The sequence below is a fragment of the Ursus americanus genome, chromosome 32, assembly GCF_024610735.1.
Source record: "Ursus americanus isolate L20-20 chromosome 32, mUrsAme1.1.p, whole genome shotgun sequence".
Lineage (NCBI taxonomy): Eukaryota > Metazoa > Chordata > Mammalia > Carnivora > Ursidae > Ursus > Ursus americanus.
Window position 1 is genome coordinate 29,112,036 of NC_142158.1, and position 14,458 is coordinate 29,126,493.

Consider the following 14,458-nt stretch of genomic DNA (forward strand, 5'->3'; position numbering starts at 1 on the left):
CAGATATGCACCCTTGCCGCTGCGTGCCCAGCTCTGGGCTGGCACTGCGTGAGCAAGGAGGCCTCGGGGAATGAGCCAGACCCTCTGTCCTTGAGAGGCTTGTGGTCTGAGCAGTGAGTTTGAGCTGGCACTCCGCCAAGCTCCAAGAGGGGTCTCTGCGGCCGGGCATGCTCGCGGCCCCGCGCCCCCTGTGACGGGTGGCCCCGGTTCGCAGGCTTCGGCCCGTGAAGGAGATGGCCCAGTCCCACGAGTACCTGAGCATCGAGTACTCCGAGGAGGAGGTGTGGCTCACTTGGACCGACAAGAATAACGAGCACCACGAGAAGAGCGTGAGGCAGCTGGCCCAGGAGGCGCGGGCGGGCAACGCCCACGACGAGAACGTGCTCAGCTACTACAGGTGCCCCTGGGCCCAGCTCCTTCCCGGCCTTCAGCGCTTCCGGTGCCCCCGGGCCTCTCAGAAGGCCTTCGGCCAGTCCCTGCTGAGGGATGAGCTCCAGCAGCTGTGCGGCCTTCACTGGGGAGGCTGAGTAAGGACGACTGTGTCGCCCGCAGAGCTCAGCCCAGGCCCGGGGCCCAAATGAACCCCAAACCTGTCTCCACACATATTTATTTGAAAAATAAGATTACTATAACACTGATCCAATGCTGGCCATATACCAGGCCCTGTTCGAAGTGTCTCACCCAGCTACTCGTTGAAGCCCCACCATAGCCCTGTGACTACTGTCACACTCAGAGTTGGGGAGACAGGCAAGGGACGTGAAAGGACTTGCCCAAGGTCACACTTCCTTAGTGGTGGGCCACGGTTCAAACCCGGGCTGTCTGGCGCCAGGGCCATGGCAGGTAAGGCAGGGCTCTGAGCAGGAAGCCCAGGGCAGGCCAGTCTGCGGGCCTCCTTTCCGCTGCTCTTCCATCCAGGGCTCTCCCCTGCACCTGCTGCTCTGCGGAGGCAGATCCCCCTACTGCACTTCCCTCTCCTGCCTCTCCCAGCCTCTGGCTCAGCCAGTCCTCCTCCCGTGAAGACCTGTCCTGGCTGAGCCAGAAAGTGGATTCCTCCTTTGCAAGGAGGGGGAGAGCTGCAAATGCTCACTCAGAATTGTCTTTTCTGTTACGTTGGCGGGTGGCTGGTTTGACCTAAGTCCCTTTGCCACTTTCCCAAGGCCCCCGCCAGCCCAGGCCCGAGTGCTGGTGGCCCTCGCTGGCCCCCACCTGCTGCGGGCTCACCCTCCGCCCCGCCCTGCAGGTACCAGCTGAAGCTCTTCGCCCGCATGTGCCTGGACCGCCAGTACCTGGCCATCGACGAGATCTCGCAGCAGCTGGGCGTTGACCTCATCTTCCTATGCATGGCAGACGAAATGCTGCCCTTTGACCTACGCGCCTCCTTCTGCCACCTGATGCTGCACGTGCATGTGGACAGGGACCCCCAGGAGCTGGTCACGCCGGTCAAGTTCGCCCGCCTCTGGACCGAGATCCCCACAGCCATCACCATCAAAGAGTGAGATGGGGAGCGGAGGGTGGGCCAAGCGAGGCTGGGGTGGGAGGATCTCGGGGACCCTCATGCCTCCCTGCCTCCGCCCGCAGCTATGATTCCAACCTGAACGCCTCTCGCGACGACAAGAAGAACAAGTTCGCCAGCACCATGGACTTCGTGGAGGACTACCTCAACAACGTGGTCGGCGAGGCCGTGCCCTTTGCCAACGAGGAGAAGAACAAGCTCACCTTCGAGGTTGCTGGGCAGGGGGGTGGCGAGGCGGGCCCCGGGGTGGGGGCCTGGTTCCCCCCTCACTAGGAGTCAGCTGCCCCCGGGGCGCTTTGGGGGCTCTACAGAAGCCTCACTTCCCTCCGTGCCTCAGCCAGTTCAGGGAGACCGCATAGACCGCCAGGACTCCCCAAGTGGAAATCCTCTCCCCTGCCACGTGAGAGGGCTGCCTCCCCCTGGTCCACTCACCCCTGTAGGCCCCCTGGGGGGAGCACCCCACCTTCCTGCGTTTTTGCCCTATCCCGAGTAGCCTTCCTTGCAGGCCTCGCTTCCCCATTAGCTCACTAGGGGCGGCTGTGTCCTCTCAGTCATGCGCTCCCAGAGGCCCTGCCTTTTCCGAGGAACCTCGTCCCACCCTCCTAACACCCGCTCAGCCCTATTTTCCCGTCCTGGCCCCGCCCCTCGCGAGGCCCCGCCCCGCTCACCTCGGCCCCGCCCCCTCCCCCGCAGGTGGTCAGCCTGGCGCACAATCTCATCTACTTCGGCTTCTACAGCTTCAGTGAGCTACTGCGGCTCACTCGCACGCTGCTGGGCATCATCGACTGCGTGCAGGGGCCCCCGGCCATGCTGCAGGCCTACGATGACTCAGGCGGTGAGGCCTAGTGGCCAGGGCCACCCCCCACCCAGCCCTGGCCTTCCTCCGTCTCCTAGTGCCAGAGTCCTCTCTGATCAGTCCCCCTGTGCAGCCTGTCTCCTGGCCTCTGCTGGACCAGAGGGGCCCCTGTCCAGGCGCTGTGGAGACCCCGGGGTCTGGGGGTGTTGCCTTCCAGCGCAGCTTGGTCCTGAGGGGAGATAGGAGGGAGGAGGGGAGCCACAGGCCCTGCCTGAGGAGCTCCGGGTCAGACAGGGGAGCGGGTGGGAACCAGCCCTGCCCTCAGGGACACCCCCCCCCCCCGGTGGCATACACTCCTCTAATCAAAGAGTGCAGAGTCTGACTCCTGGTGCCTGGTGCTCCCCACATGGTGTCCCCTCCCCAAGCTCTGTAGCAGCTCTCAGGATGCCCCGCAGGAGAATACTCACTGATCTCCACACACAGTTTACCTTTGCCCTGGCCAGCCCCCCTTTGCCCAGATTTGGCTTAAAGCTCACCTCCCCCAGGAAGCCTTTCTGGGTGAGCCCCGCCACTGACAGAGACGGGATCAGACCCAGGGCTCCTGCTGTCCACCCCATGACCCCCTGGTGCTTCTCCCTCCGCAGGCAAGAACGTTCGGCGGTCCATCCAGGGCGTGGGTCACATGATGTCCTCCATGGTGCTGAGCCGCAAGCAGTCTGTCTTCGGCGCCCCTAGCCTGTCTGCCGGCACTGGCCCCACGGAGCCGCTGGATAGAAGCAAGTTCGAGGACAATGAGGACATTGTGGTGATGGAGACCAAGCTGAAGATCCTGGAAATCCTGCAGGTGGCTGGGCTGGGACAGTGCGGGGAGGTGCTGGGAAAAGGGCCGGAGAGTGGGCACCTGGGACGGGGAGGTTGGGAGGTGAGCCCCTGCTCAGATCACAGTATCCAGTACTGGAGGGCTCCATGGTGACTGGCTCTGTAGCCCCGTGGTTTCCAAAGCGTGGTCCTTGGACCCGCAGCATCGGTCTCACCAGGGAGCTCAGAAATGCATGTTCTCGGGCCCCGCCCCAGACCTCTGTAGGGATTAGAGGCACCCGAGGCAGGCCCGCAGTCTGCTGTGACAAGCTTCCCGGGCGATTCTGGTGTGCATGAAAGCCTAGCTCCATCCATCCCATCTTTGTACGGATGAGGAAGGGAAGCGGGGAGGGGACTTCACTGCCATCCCACAGTGATTTTGGAGCAGAGCTAGAGCTCTGAGAGCCCATTTCCTGGTGAGGCAGACACGGTCTTTCCTGTTCCAGGTCTTGTCGGAGACCCCCTAGCTTGGAGAAGGGGCCGCTAGGACCCCGGGAGTGCTAAGAATGCTTGCTTTTGAGACTTAAGTCTCCCTCAGTTTACAAGAACGAAGCATTTCTATCAATAACCTAGCTTCCGGAAGGGAATGTAGATGCAATTAAATGTCCTTATAATCTGCAGGCTCCAGGAAGTTCCCAACCATCTTAATGTTAATGCCTTGCTAGAGTGCAAAACAACCTTAACTTGACAATGGCAAGGCCTCTGGTATCCTGTGAGTCTTCTTTAACATATGAAAGTATTTCCTCAACCTCCCCTTTTCCTTACCTCCCCCAACCCCATGGTATATAATCAGCCACCCCTCACAACACGGGGCAGCCGCTCTTTCTGCCCACGGGTCCTGTCCCCGTGCTTTAATAAACCACCGTTTTTGCACCAAAAAAAAAAAAAAAAAAAGAATGCTTGCTTTTGCCTTGCTACCACCAGAGGATGGGAAGGGTAATGCAGTGACCTCCCTGCAGTCTGGGCAGGGCCTGGGCAGGGGAGTCAGAGGATTCTGATTCATTCTAGGAGCTAAGGGCTTCCAGATCGGCCTCGTGGGGTGTGGCCAGAAGCTCTGTGTCTCATAAGGATAGAGGCCAGTCAAGGGTGTCTGCAAACCCTCTATCCTCACCCCCCACTCCACACTGGCCTCTCGTGCTCCCCGCTAGTCTTCAGTTCCACACCCCCCTGCCCTCCAGCCCCTGGCAGAGCAGGGCAGGAGGATGAGAGCTGGCTTCTGGGCCTGGGGAGCTTCGTTCTCTTTCCTGTCAGTCACCTCCCTGGGAAGGGGGGACCGAGTGGTCTCTACCTCATTCAGAGGGGAGGTGTCATCCCTCATCACTGGGGTGAGAGTGGAGGAGAGGGCACTCCGGACCTCCGGGGACGGGAGTCTTGATTTTTTAGGTCGCGATGTCCTACGTAGCTGGGACATCTATGCCGAGACCCCTGAGTGCTAGAGCTCGTAGGGGTACCCCCTCCCTGCTCCTGGGGCACGACTGGCCTTCTGACCTCAGCCCAGTCCTCAACCCATCCCTCCCTGTTTCTCCAGTTCATCCTCAATGTCCGCCTGGACTACCGCATCTCATACCTGCTCTCCGTCTTCAAGAAGGAGTTTGTGGAAGTGTTTCCCATGCAGGACAGCGGGGCTGACGGCACAGCCCCGGCCTTCGACTCCACCAGTGAGCCCCCCCCCGCCTCCCCCCCCGCCTCCCCCCCCCCCCGCCTTCAGGCTGAGGCTGTGTGACTTACCCAGGGGTGCACATTAGTGGGGTGGAGGCTGGAGGATGCCTTGGGGCCAGCTCCCCAGCCCTGCCTCTGTTTCCTAGCCCATTTAATTGCCACGGTGAGAGGCAAAGGCAGACATCATTCTCTCCATCTCCTAAATGGAGAGACTGAGGCCCAGAGAGGGGCAGGGACTTGCCCGAGGTCACAGCCAGTCAGAGGCTGAACCAGAACAGGACCCAGGTCCCCTGATGCCCAGCTCAGAACTCTGCTCGCCCCTGCAGGGTAGTGGGGCTGCTCTGGTCCCTGCCTTGGCTGGCTCCACCCCTACCCTGGGAAGGCACATGCAACTGGGGCTGCCACCCAACCAGTGCAGGGGACGGGGTGGTTTGGGTACCTCCCTGCTCCCTCACCCCTGTGCTCCCCATCTTTCCTGGGCACGGACCTGCCACCTGCCCCCATCCACCCACTCTTGCTCCCCACAGCTGCCAACATGAACCTGGACCGCATCGGGGAGCAGGCGGAGGCCATGTTCGGAGTGGGGTGAGTCCGGGGTTGAGGTGGGGGGTGGTGTGTGCGGTTGGGTGGGTGATGCTGACATGGTGTGAGTACTCCTGTCCTTGGGGTCTCCAAGGCTGGGGCTGGCCCCTCCTCCTGGGTCTGCAGGACCCTTACGAGGCTCCGGGGCGGGGGTCTCCTTGGCTCTGTGCTTTTGCCCTCTCATGCCTACCTAGCCCCGGTGATATAGGGGCCACTTGGGCTCTTGTGTCATCTTGGTCATTCCCCTCCCCTCACCCAGGGCAGTTGTGGCTCTGTGCATCGGGACTTGGGCCAGGTAGCTGGAGGGGAGCAGGGGGGAGTGTGGGGGATAGCCTGCTGTACACAGGGCTGGGGTGGGGAAGGGGCGCCCTGGGAGCTGGGGGCTCTTCACCATTTCTGTGCCATGCCCTTGGCATCTAGTGAAGCCCTGGAGCCCCGGCTCAGAATGATTTTTAAATTCATAAAATAAAGCATGTAAATTACAAAGGAAACAGGAGCTTTGAGATGCAGTTATCAAAATATTGAAGAAAACAACTTTGAAGTGACGGTTAGATATGCGGCTCTTTATTAACACGTTAAGTAACGAGCTGGGCCGGGTGTGTAATTAGTACCCCGGTTTCGGAGAAGTGAGGCATGTGAACGGGATTCGCATTTCCTGTAACAGCCGTAAGGGGAGGACATCTGTGATTGTTGTTGGTGACAAAATCACAGGTACTGCTCATTTCTCCTCACTGAAGGAAATGCTGCATTGTAGTTAGAGGTTGGTACAACCGAAGATGTGAATCTTCCCCACCCTCCGTTCCTGGCCCCAGCCGATCTCCGCGAACCCCTGGCGGTGTTGGGGGGGTGTCTGTGGGTCCCCTGTGTAGAGTCCCTGCTTCAGCTGCATAATCAAGGGGAGGCCTGCGGGATCTCAGGGAACACGGGGATCACTCGGGGAGCTCAGGACGGTGGCTGGTGACACCCTGGGGAGAAGTCGTCACTACTCTGAGGGAGTCTTACACCGGGCACGGCAGCCGCTGGCGGGGGGCAGGGAGCGCCCCCCCCCCCGGGCAGCGGGGCGCTCAGTGCCCAGCGTGCCCCTCCCTCGGCGCCGCAGGAAGACCAGCAGCATGCTGGAGGTGGACGACGAGGGCGGCCGCATGTTCCTGCGTGTGCTTATCCACCTCACCATGCACGACTACGCGCCGCTGGTCTCCGGGGCCCTGCAGCTGCTCTTCAAGCACTTCAGCCAGCGCCAGGAGGCCGTGCACACCTTCAAGCAGGTGCTGCTCCCGACGGAGCCCCGCCCGGCCCCTGGGGAGGGGGGGGGGGCTTCGCGGACTGCCTGGCCCAGCACCGAGTGGGCGGGTGCCCTGGCCGTGCTTTGGCCTGTGCTGAGCACGGGGGGTTAGCTCAAGATGCTTATTTGGGGTGCTCGGCCTTGCAGAGCTCCTGAAAGGTGAAGGCCAAGTATCGGCCACCTTTATGAGCTCTCAGCCTGACTCAAGGCTTGTCGCTTTTTATGAGGTGAACAGCACTTGATAGTTTGCAAACCATACCATGTGTGCCTTTGCTAAGTGCTTCAAATCACACCTGGCACGCAGGCAGCCCTTGCTAAGGGGACTGGTTCTGTGACCGTGATGTCGTGTGGTCTCGACAGCAACCTGGGAAAGGCGACTGGCATTTAACGGGCGTGTGCCAGGCACTGAGCCTTGGCCTTGCATTAGTGGACTTCTTGCAGCGGCCCCTGGCAACACAGTTACTATTCTCATTCCCGTTTTACGGAGGGGGCATTGAGGCCCGGGAAGCTCTCCTCCCTTACCCTGACCGGAGTGAGTGAAGTGGGAGCCAAGGTTCACAGCCGTCCTGCAGCGGGCACTCAGTGCTGCCAGTATTCTTTGTCCTGCCCTGTTTGGGGTCGGAGTGACCAAGTGACAGGCCTTAGCGGCACCAGTCAATGAGCAGCTGAAGCCAGCTGAGGGGGCAGCTCATGATAAGGAGTGCAGGGAGGCCTTCGGCCATCAGGGCAGGCTTCCCGGAGGTGGTGGAGCATGGCCCGGCGGCCATCAGCGTTGAGGAGGAGCAGAGGCCTGGAATAGGGCAGACACCGGGGGTGTCCACGAGGCAGTGGACCCGGGGTGCCCGTCTCACCAGGCACGCCCATCGCCACCAGGCATGCCCGTCTCACCAGGCATGCCCATCGCCACCAGGCATGCCTGTCTCACCAGGCACGCCCATCGCCACCCTGCAGGTGCAGCTGCTGATCTCTGCTCAGGATGTGGAGAACTACAAGGTGATCAAGTCGGAGCTGGACCGGCTGCGGACCATGGTGGAGAAGTCGGAGCTGTGGGTGGACAAGAAGGGCAGCAGCAAGGGCGAGGAGGTGGACACAGGTGCTGCCAAAGACAAGAAGGAGGTGAGCGGGGTGGCAGGGAGCTGGGAGGCCAGGGCTCCCAGCGAGGGCTGGGCTCGCCTGACCCGCACTCCCCATTCCCTGTGTCCCCAGCGGCCCACAGACGAGGAGGGCTTTCTGCACCCACCTGGGGAGAAGAGCAGTGAGAACTACCAGATCGTCAAGGGCGTGAGTGGCCTGGGACCCTGAGGCCCCCCTGGAGGCCCCAGGGCCTGGCCTCTCCTGCCTCCCCACTCTGCCGGCCACTGGCCCTAAAATACACATCTTCCGGCTTTGCCTGCGCGTTCAAGACAAGCCTGCCCAGGTCCAGATGGAATTATTTTAAAGCGGAAGGAATTTAATGAAATTCCATTTCACAGTCATATTGTTGTATTTATTTTTATGGGTGGAATTGGGTTTTTAGTGTTTCCCTGCCTTGTTGCGGTGATCTGACTCAGCGACCGTGGCCTCCTTCCCCCTTCCTGTCCCCAATGCGAGCTGGGGCTTGGCTGGACTTGGCAGCGGACTCTGACCAGCCGGAGCTGGCGGGGGGGGGGGACAGGCGGGGGAGCCGGAGGAGGAGGGAAGGGGCTCTGGGCTCACCCCCCGCCCTCCCCAGATCCTGGAACGGCTGAACAAGATGTGCGGCGTGGGGGAGCAGCTGAGGAAGAAGCAGCAGAGGCTGCTCAAGAACATGGACGCCCACAAGGTCATGCTGGACCTGTTGCAGATCCCCTATGACAAGGTGACCTCTGACTTCTGACCTCTGACTCCCGGGACAGCTGTTCCCTGAACCCTGACCTAACCCACACCGCACACTAACCCCGAATGCTGACCTAACCCGGCCTCACCGCTGATTCTTGACCCTGACCCCGGCTTCTGTCCCCCTCTGGCCTCACCCTGAACATCTCAGCTTCACTGTAACCTGTGGCTGTTGCCTCCTCATCTTTTTTTTGTTTTTTAAGATTTTATTTATTTGAGAGAGAAAGAGCGAGCGAGCGAGAGAGAGAGAGAGATCATGAGCAGGGGGAGGGGCAGAGGGAGAAGCAGGCTCCTTGCGGAGCAGGGAGCTCAATGCGGGGCTCGATCCCAGGACCCTGGGATCATGACCTGAACTGAAGGCAGACGCTTAACCGACTGAGCCACCCAGGCGCCCCTGTCGCCTCCTTATCTTGATCCACGTTGACCTTTATCTGACCCCAGCCTCTCTTTGACTCATGATGTCAACTCAGACCTCCAGATGACCCCTGACTTTGATTTCATACCCTAGCCTCACTGTGACCTCTTACCCTGACCTGTCCCCAGGCACACCCTGGTCCTGGACTCCAAATTTAGCATCATTTCAACCTTTGACCCTCCATGCCTCCCCTCGGCTGCTCGATCTTCATATGTCCCAAGCCTCACACTGGCTCTTGGGCCTGACCCCAGCATTCACCGGACCCAGACCTCTCAGCCTTGCTCCCCCACGCCGGCCTCACCTCAGCCTCTGGCCCTCAGGCCTTCACACGTTTCCTTTTTTTTAAATTAAATTAAATTTTTTTTTTGAGAGAGAGAGAGAGCACAGCAGGGGGAGAGGGAGAGGGAGAAGCAAGACCCTGCTGAGCAGGGAGTCTGACACAGGGCTCGATCCCAGGACCCCGGGATCATGACCTGAGCCGAAGGCAGATGCTTAACCGACTGAGCCACCCAGGCGCCCCACACACATTTCCTTATCCCGACCTGGAGGCCCAGCTTTCACCTTGAACCTGGCCTCCTTGTGGTCCCAATCCCAAGCCCTGAGCCCCGGCCGCACCCGTCGGAGCTCAGGCGCGAGGCCGGCCTCAACTTCGTCCTCCGCTCCGGTGCCCAGGGTGACGCCAAGATGCTGGAGCTCCTGCGCTGCACGCACCAGTTCCTGCAGAAGTTCTGCGCCGGGAACCCCGGCAACCAGGCCCTGCTGCACAAGCACCTGCACCTCTTCCTCACGCCGGGGGTAAGGGCGCGAGGCGGGGCGGCGGCGGGGAGCGGGCCCCGGGCCCCCTTGGTGACGGCCGCCCGCCCGCCCCCAGCTCCTGGAGGCCGAGACCATGCAGCATATCTTCCTGAACAACTACCAGCTGTGCGCGGAGATCAGCGAGCCCGTGCTGCAGCACTTCGTGCACCTGCTGGCCACCCACGGGCGGCACGTGCAGTACCTGGACTTCCTGCACACCGTCATCAAGGCCGAGGGCAAGTACGTCAAGAAGTGCCAGGACATGATCATGACCGAGGTGAGGACAGGGCGGGGGGCGGGGGGGTGCCCAGGCGGCAGGACCCGGAGTTCGGACAAGTCAGACGGGGTCACGAGAGGGACAGTGAAGGTGCTGGCCACCGGAGGGAGGACTCAGGCCACAGAGGCGGGTCTAGGGAGCTCCCGTAACAGGCCTGAAAGAACTCACGCTCACTCCGCTGTTTCTCCTTGTATTGTCATGTATTTAAAAGTGGCGACGCGCCTGCTGTGGGCCGAGGAGCGTGTTACCAGGGGACGTCAGTGGGGTGCAGACTCGGGGCGGGGGCCACATCCTGTGGCTTCTGCGTGGGCGCCGGCGTCTGGCGCACTGTAGGAGCTCGGTAGACCCTGTGAGCCAAAGGCACGAAGGAGGGAGGGCCGAGTCTAAGTCTGGGGCAGACGTGGTCTCTGCCCAGAAGCGTCTCACAGGGCGGTGTGGGGGCGGGGGGATGGGGGAGCAGAAAGGGGGACGAGGGACCTGATAAATGAGGTGCCCTGCACCAGAAGTGCTGTACAGTGTGAATGATTAGTTGCTGTTATTACTATTACATAATTGCTGCCACGCGAGGATGCAGCTGTGTGCTCTGGGAGGCTTTAAATTCCCCACTGGGAGCAGAGGGCAGGGAGGGGGTGAGCCAGGTGGGGGTGGGATTAGAAAGGGCTTCCTGGGGGAGGCACCTCTGAAACAAGCCTGAGTGGGATTTCTTTCCTTAGGGGAGGAGGGGGCACTTTTTGTGGGTCCAGGGTTTGGCCCTGATGGCAGGTGGCCTGAGACATCAGCCTACGGCTGCGAGCGCCAGGCAGGGGAGGGTTTTCCTGAGTGTCGGGTGAGGGCCGGGGTCAGAGTCCCAGTCTCCCTGGTACGCCGGGGCCTGCTGGACCGGGGGGTCTGACAGGGCACCCCTCCTGCCCGCAGCTGACCAACGCGGGTGACGACGTGGTGGTGTTCTACAATGACAAGGCCTCGCTGGCCCACCTGCTGGACATGATGAAGGCCGCCCGGGATGGCGTGGAGGACCACAGCCCCCTCATGTACCACATCTCCCTGGTGGACTTGCTGGCCGCATGCGCCGAGGGCAAGAACGTCTACACGGAGATCAAGTGCACCTCCCTGCTGCCCCTGGAGGACGTGGTGTCTGTGGTGACACATGAGGACTGCATCACTGAGGTCTGGGGTGCCTGGGAGAGCTGCGGGGAGGGGGGTGCAGGGGAGAAGGACTGGTGGAGCCAGGCCGGGGCAGCTGTCAGCCTTTCATGGCCGAGCAGGAAGGGAGAGGTAAGGAAAGTGGGGGCGGGTGGGAGGGGTGCGGGCAGAGGAGCAAGGGGGAGGTCAGGGGAGAATCGGTGAAGTGCAGAGAAAGAGAGCCTGGGCCAGCGGCCCTGCTCACGCCCCTGACCTTGCCGCCGGCTGCGCAGGTGAAAATGGCTTACGTGAACTTCGTGAATCACTGCTATGTGGACACAGAGGTGGAGATGAAGGAGATTTACACCAGCAACCACATCTGGACTCTCTTCGAGAACTTCACCCTGGACATGGCTCGGGTCTGTCCCCCGGTGGGGGTGGGGGGGGCAGCGTGGGCTTGTGGGGTGTCCTGCTGGGCAGGGGTGTAGTTGGGAGCCTGGCAGCCTTCCAGGGGGTGGGCGTGGAGGGGCCCCCAGAGGATCTCTCTCTCTCTCCTGCCCCAGGTGTGCAGTAAGCGGGAGAAGCGCCTGGCTGACCCCACGCTGGAGAAGTACGTTCTGACCGTGGTGCTGGACACCATCAACGCGTTCTTCAGCTCTCCGTTCTCTGAGAACAGCACCTCCCTGCAGGTGAGCTCCTGCGCGCACAGCTCTTGTGCAGGGCAGGGGGGAAGGAGAATATATATTCATGTCTGCTTGTGCATAAAGACGTAGCAGAAGGACATAGACAAGTGTGTTAGTTACATATGCTGTGTAACAAATTACCCCCGAAGTCAGCGGTTTAAAACAACAAACATTTATTCTCCTGTAACTTCTGTGGGTCAGGGATTACCGTGGGGATAGTACCCTAGAACAGGAATTCCTAAACTGACTTGGTGTGACGGGTCCCAGGGTGGCAGGGGACGGCTGGCAGCACTTACTCACTGGACAAGATGGTCATGCCTACCACAATGGTTAGCAGAGCCCGGGCAGTAATCCAGAGGGCCCAATACCCAGAGATCTTTGGTGTTTTCCTAGTCGATCGGATGCCCCTAGGACTGAAATAGACAGCCTTCTGAAGTCTTACCTGCATCAGCAGAAAAGATCTAGCTAGGGAACCGAAGTTTCTCTTAAGTCACTGGAAGAGTCATGGCCCCTCAATCGATTCCCAGATTCCCAGACTTCATAGCCCAGAGCCCCTTGAAGGCAAGAGAGACAGGTTCCTTGGGGGAGGGAGCCTGTGACAATACCTAAATCATAATACAATTAATCACTGGATGGACACAAGAGCCCAAGCAAGGGGTTACTTATAGGTAGAGGGACTGACGGTAGGGTGGGTCCTGGTCTCTCAGCAAGGGTGGGTTTGTTTTGACACACATGCGTTTGGGCCCTGGGATCTCTTTGGGACTATGAGTAATTTGTATCAGCTTTTTCCACCTCTCATCAGTCCCAGGGCAGAGGTGGGAGAATGGGCTGATCGGGTCAAGGTTGGGGTGAGACTTCTTAAAGTATGCCTCTTTGTAGCATACTTTGGGTTTTGAACCATGGGAATATATCACCTTTTCACAATATTTATTTAAAAAAAAATTTTAAAGGAAAGGAAAGGGTCAGCAATAGGACTATAAGCCCCAGGTCTGGACCTTGGGGAGTTCTCACAGGGCTGCCATGTACAGTTGGGCAGGTTGTGCACTGCTGAGAGGAACAGGGGTGCCTTTTGCCAATTGGCACAAAGCTGCATGGTAGCTATTGGAAGCCTATTCCTCCACCATGCCCATTCTCAGTGGGCCCTGGTCACTGGGCCTGGGGCCGCCCAGGGTGGAGGGCGGGCCAGGCTGTAGCAGTAGGTGTGTCGCCTCTTGCAGACACACCAGACCATCGTGGTGCAGCTGCTGCAGTCCACCACGCGGCTGCTCGATTGTCCGTGGCTGCAGCAGCAGCACAAGGGCTCCGTGGAGGCCTGCATCCGGACCCTCGCCATGGTGGGTGAGTGTGCCAGGGGCACTGGCTAGCTCCAACCGCCCCTCCCCTCCCTTCACTGGAGGGATGCCTGCCCTCAAAACAAACACGTTATTCCTAAGCTCGCCCATCGTCTGCTCCCAGGTAGTTCTCAGTAAGTCCTTCTTGGTGTCTAACTGGCATCTTAGCGATTGAGAGAAACTTTTTTCCTTTGAGCTTTGAGTCAGTTCCCCGAAGAGAATGCTGGGTGACATCCCCCGCCCATTTGCAGTTGCAGATGGTTTCAGGCGGAAGGGAGGCCTGTAGATGGTTAAGGGAGCACTGGGAAAGGGGAGAGAGAAGGTGGGAGAGAGGAGGGGAGGGCTCTGGGTGGAGCCAGGGTAGAATCAAAGAAGCAGAAACTCCGTCTTTCTACCCCAAAAGGGGAAGAGGGCACCCCAGTCCAAGTGGGGGCCAGTGCATACTCCAGAATCTCAGTTGGTTCTCCCCGTCCCCCAGTACAGCAGCTCGCAGCCTGGCCGCTCTGGCTGGCCGAGCCCCGCCCCCCACCTGCCCTCCAGCACCCCCTTGTCTCTCCCCCCAGCCAAAGGCCGGGCCATCTCGCTGCCCATGGACCTGGATGCGCACATCAGCTCGCTGCTCAGCAGTGGCGCCAGCTGCGTGGCCGCTGCCCAGCGCAACGCCTCCAACTACAAGGCGACCACACGGTCCTTCCCCCGGGTCACGCCCACCGCCAACCAGTGGGACTACAAGAACATCATTGAGAAGCTGCAGGTGGGTGCGGGGCTGCCCGGCGTTGGCCACGAGAGCTGCTTCGGAAGCGCAGTTCCGGGCAAGCATCCCTTCCCGCGCTGCCCGCGCTCCCCAGGAAAGAGGCCCTGTAAGGCCAGGCCCTGCGCAGGGGGCCGAGGGGCATCGTTCCGGGGGAAGCCAGGACAGCCCAGGCCTCCGCTAGTGGGGTTGGCGCTCGTGAGGCGTGTCGGGACACCTCTCAGTCCCGATAGCACATTCCTGTTTAGGCGACACCCTCCTACGCACTGCTGAGGGGGTGTGGGGCCTCACTGTCCCCACATGGCAGAGACCGAGGCCCAGGGAGGGGGAGGCGTTTGCCCCAGGTCACACAGCTAGAGGAGGGGCTGGGAGAAAAGCCAGGGCCTGTGGCTCCCAGCCAGGGCCTCTGAGCAGGCAGACCACCTGCATCGTTCAGGGTGGTTCTGTGGGTGCAGGGCCCCTCAGACGGGCGCGGGGAAATCCGCGGGGCCATTTGGTGTTGGGGTGGGTGGAATGGCCGTGCAGCCTCACTCATCTTGG

The 14,458-nt window shown here is 60.6% G+C and overlaps 1 protein-coding gene across 1 annotated transcript in view; it reads left to right on the forward strand.

The window, feature by feature from the left end:
* Positions 1-14,458, forward strand: part of ITPR3 (inositol 1,4,5-trisphosphate receptor type 3) — a 67,017-nt gene that overhangs the window by 39,206 nt on the left and 13,353 nt on the right. Inside the window, exons 18-35 of the mRNA XM_045795490.2 lie at positions 215-397; positions 1,241-1,492; positions 1,579-1,723; positions 2,207-2,348; positions 2,954-3,153; positions 4,696-4,825; positions 5,354-5,411; positions 6,508-6,673; positions 7,642-7,806; positions 7,897-7,971; positions 8,402-8,527; positions 9,632-9,754; positions 9,831-10,031; positions 10,947-11,198; positions 11,447-11,572; positions 11,717-11,842; positions 13,054-13,174; positions 13,731-13,921. Of these exons, the coding sequence (XP_045651446.2) occupies positions 215-397; positions 1,241-1,492; positions 1,579-1,723; positions 2,207-2,348; positions 2,954-3,153; positions 4,696-4,825; positions 5,354-5,411; positions 6,508-6,673; positions 7,642-7,806; positions 7,897-7,971; positions 8,402-8,527; positions 9,632-9,754; positions 9,831-10,031; positions 10,947-11,198; positions 11,447-11,572; positions 11,717-11,842; positions 13,054-13,174; positions 13,731-13,921 (2,782 nt within the window). The remainder of the gene's footprint in view (positions 1-214; positions 398-1,240; positions 1,493-1,578; positions 1,724-2,206; positions 2,349-2,953; positions 3,154-4,695; positions 4,826-5,353; positions 5,412-6,507; positions 6,674-7,641; positions 7,807-7,896; positions 7,972-8,401; positions 8,528-9,631; positions 9,755-9,830; positions 10,032-10,946; positions 11,199-11,446; positions 11,573-11,716; positions 11,843-13,053; positions 13,175-13,730; positions 13,922-14,458) is intronic.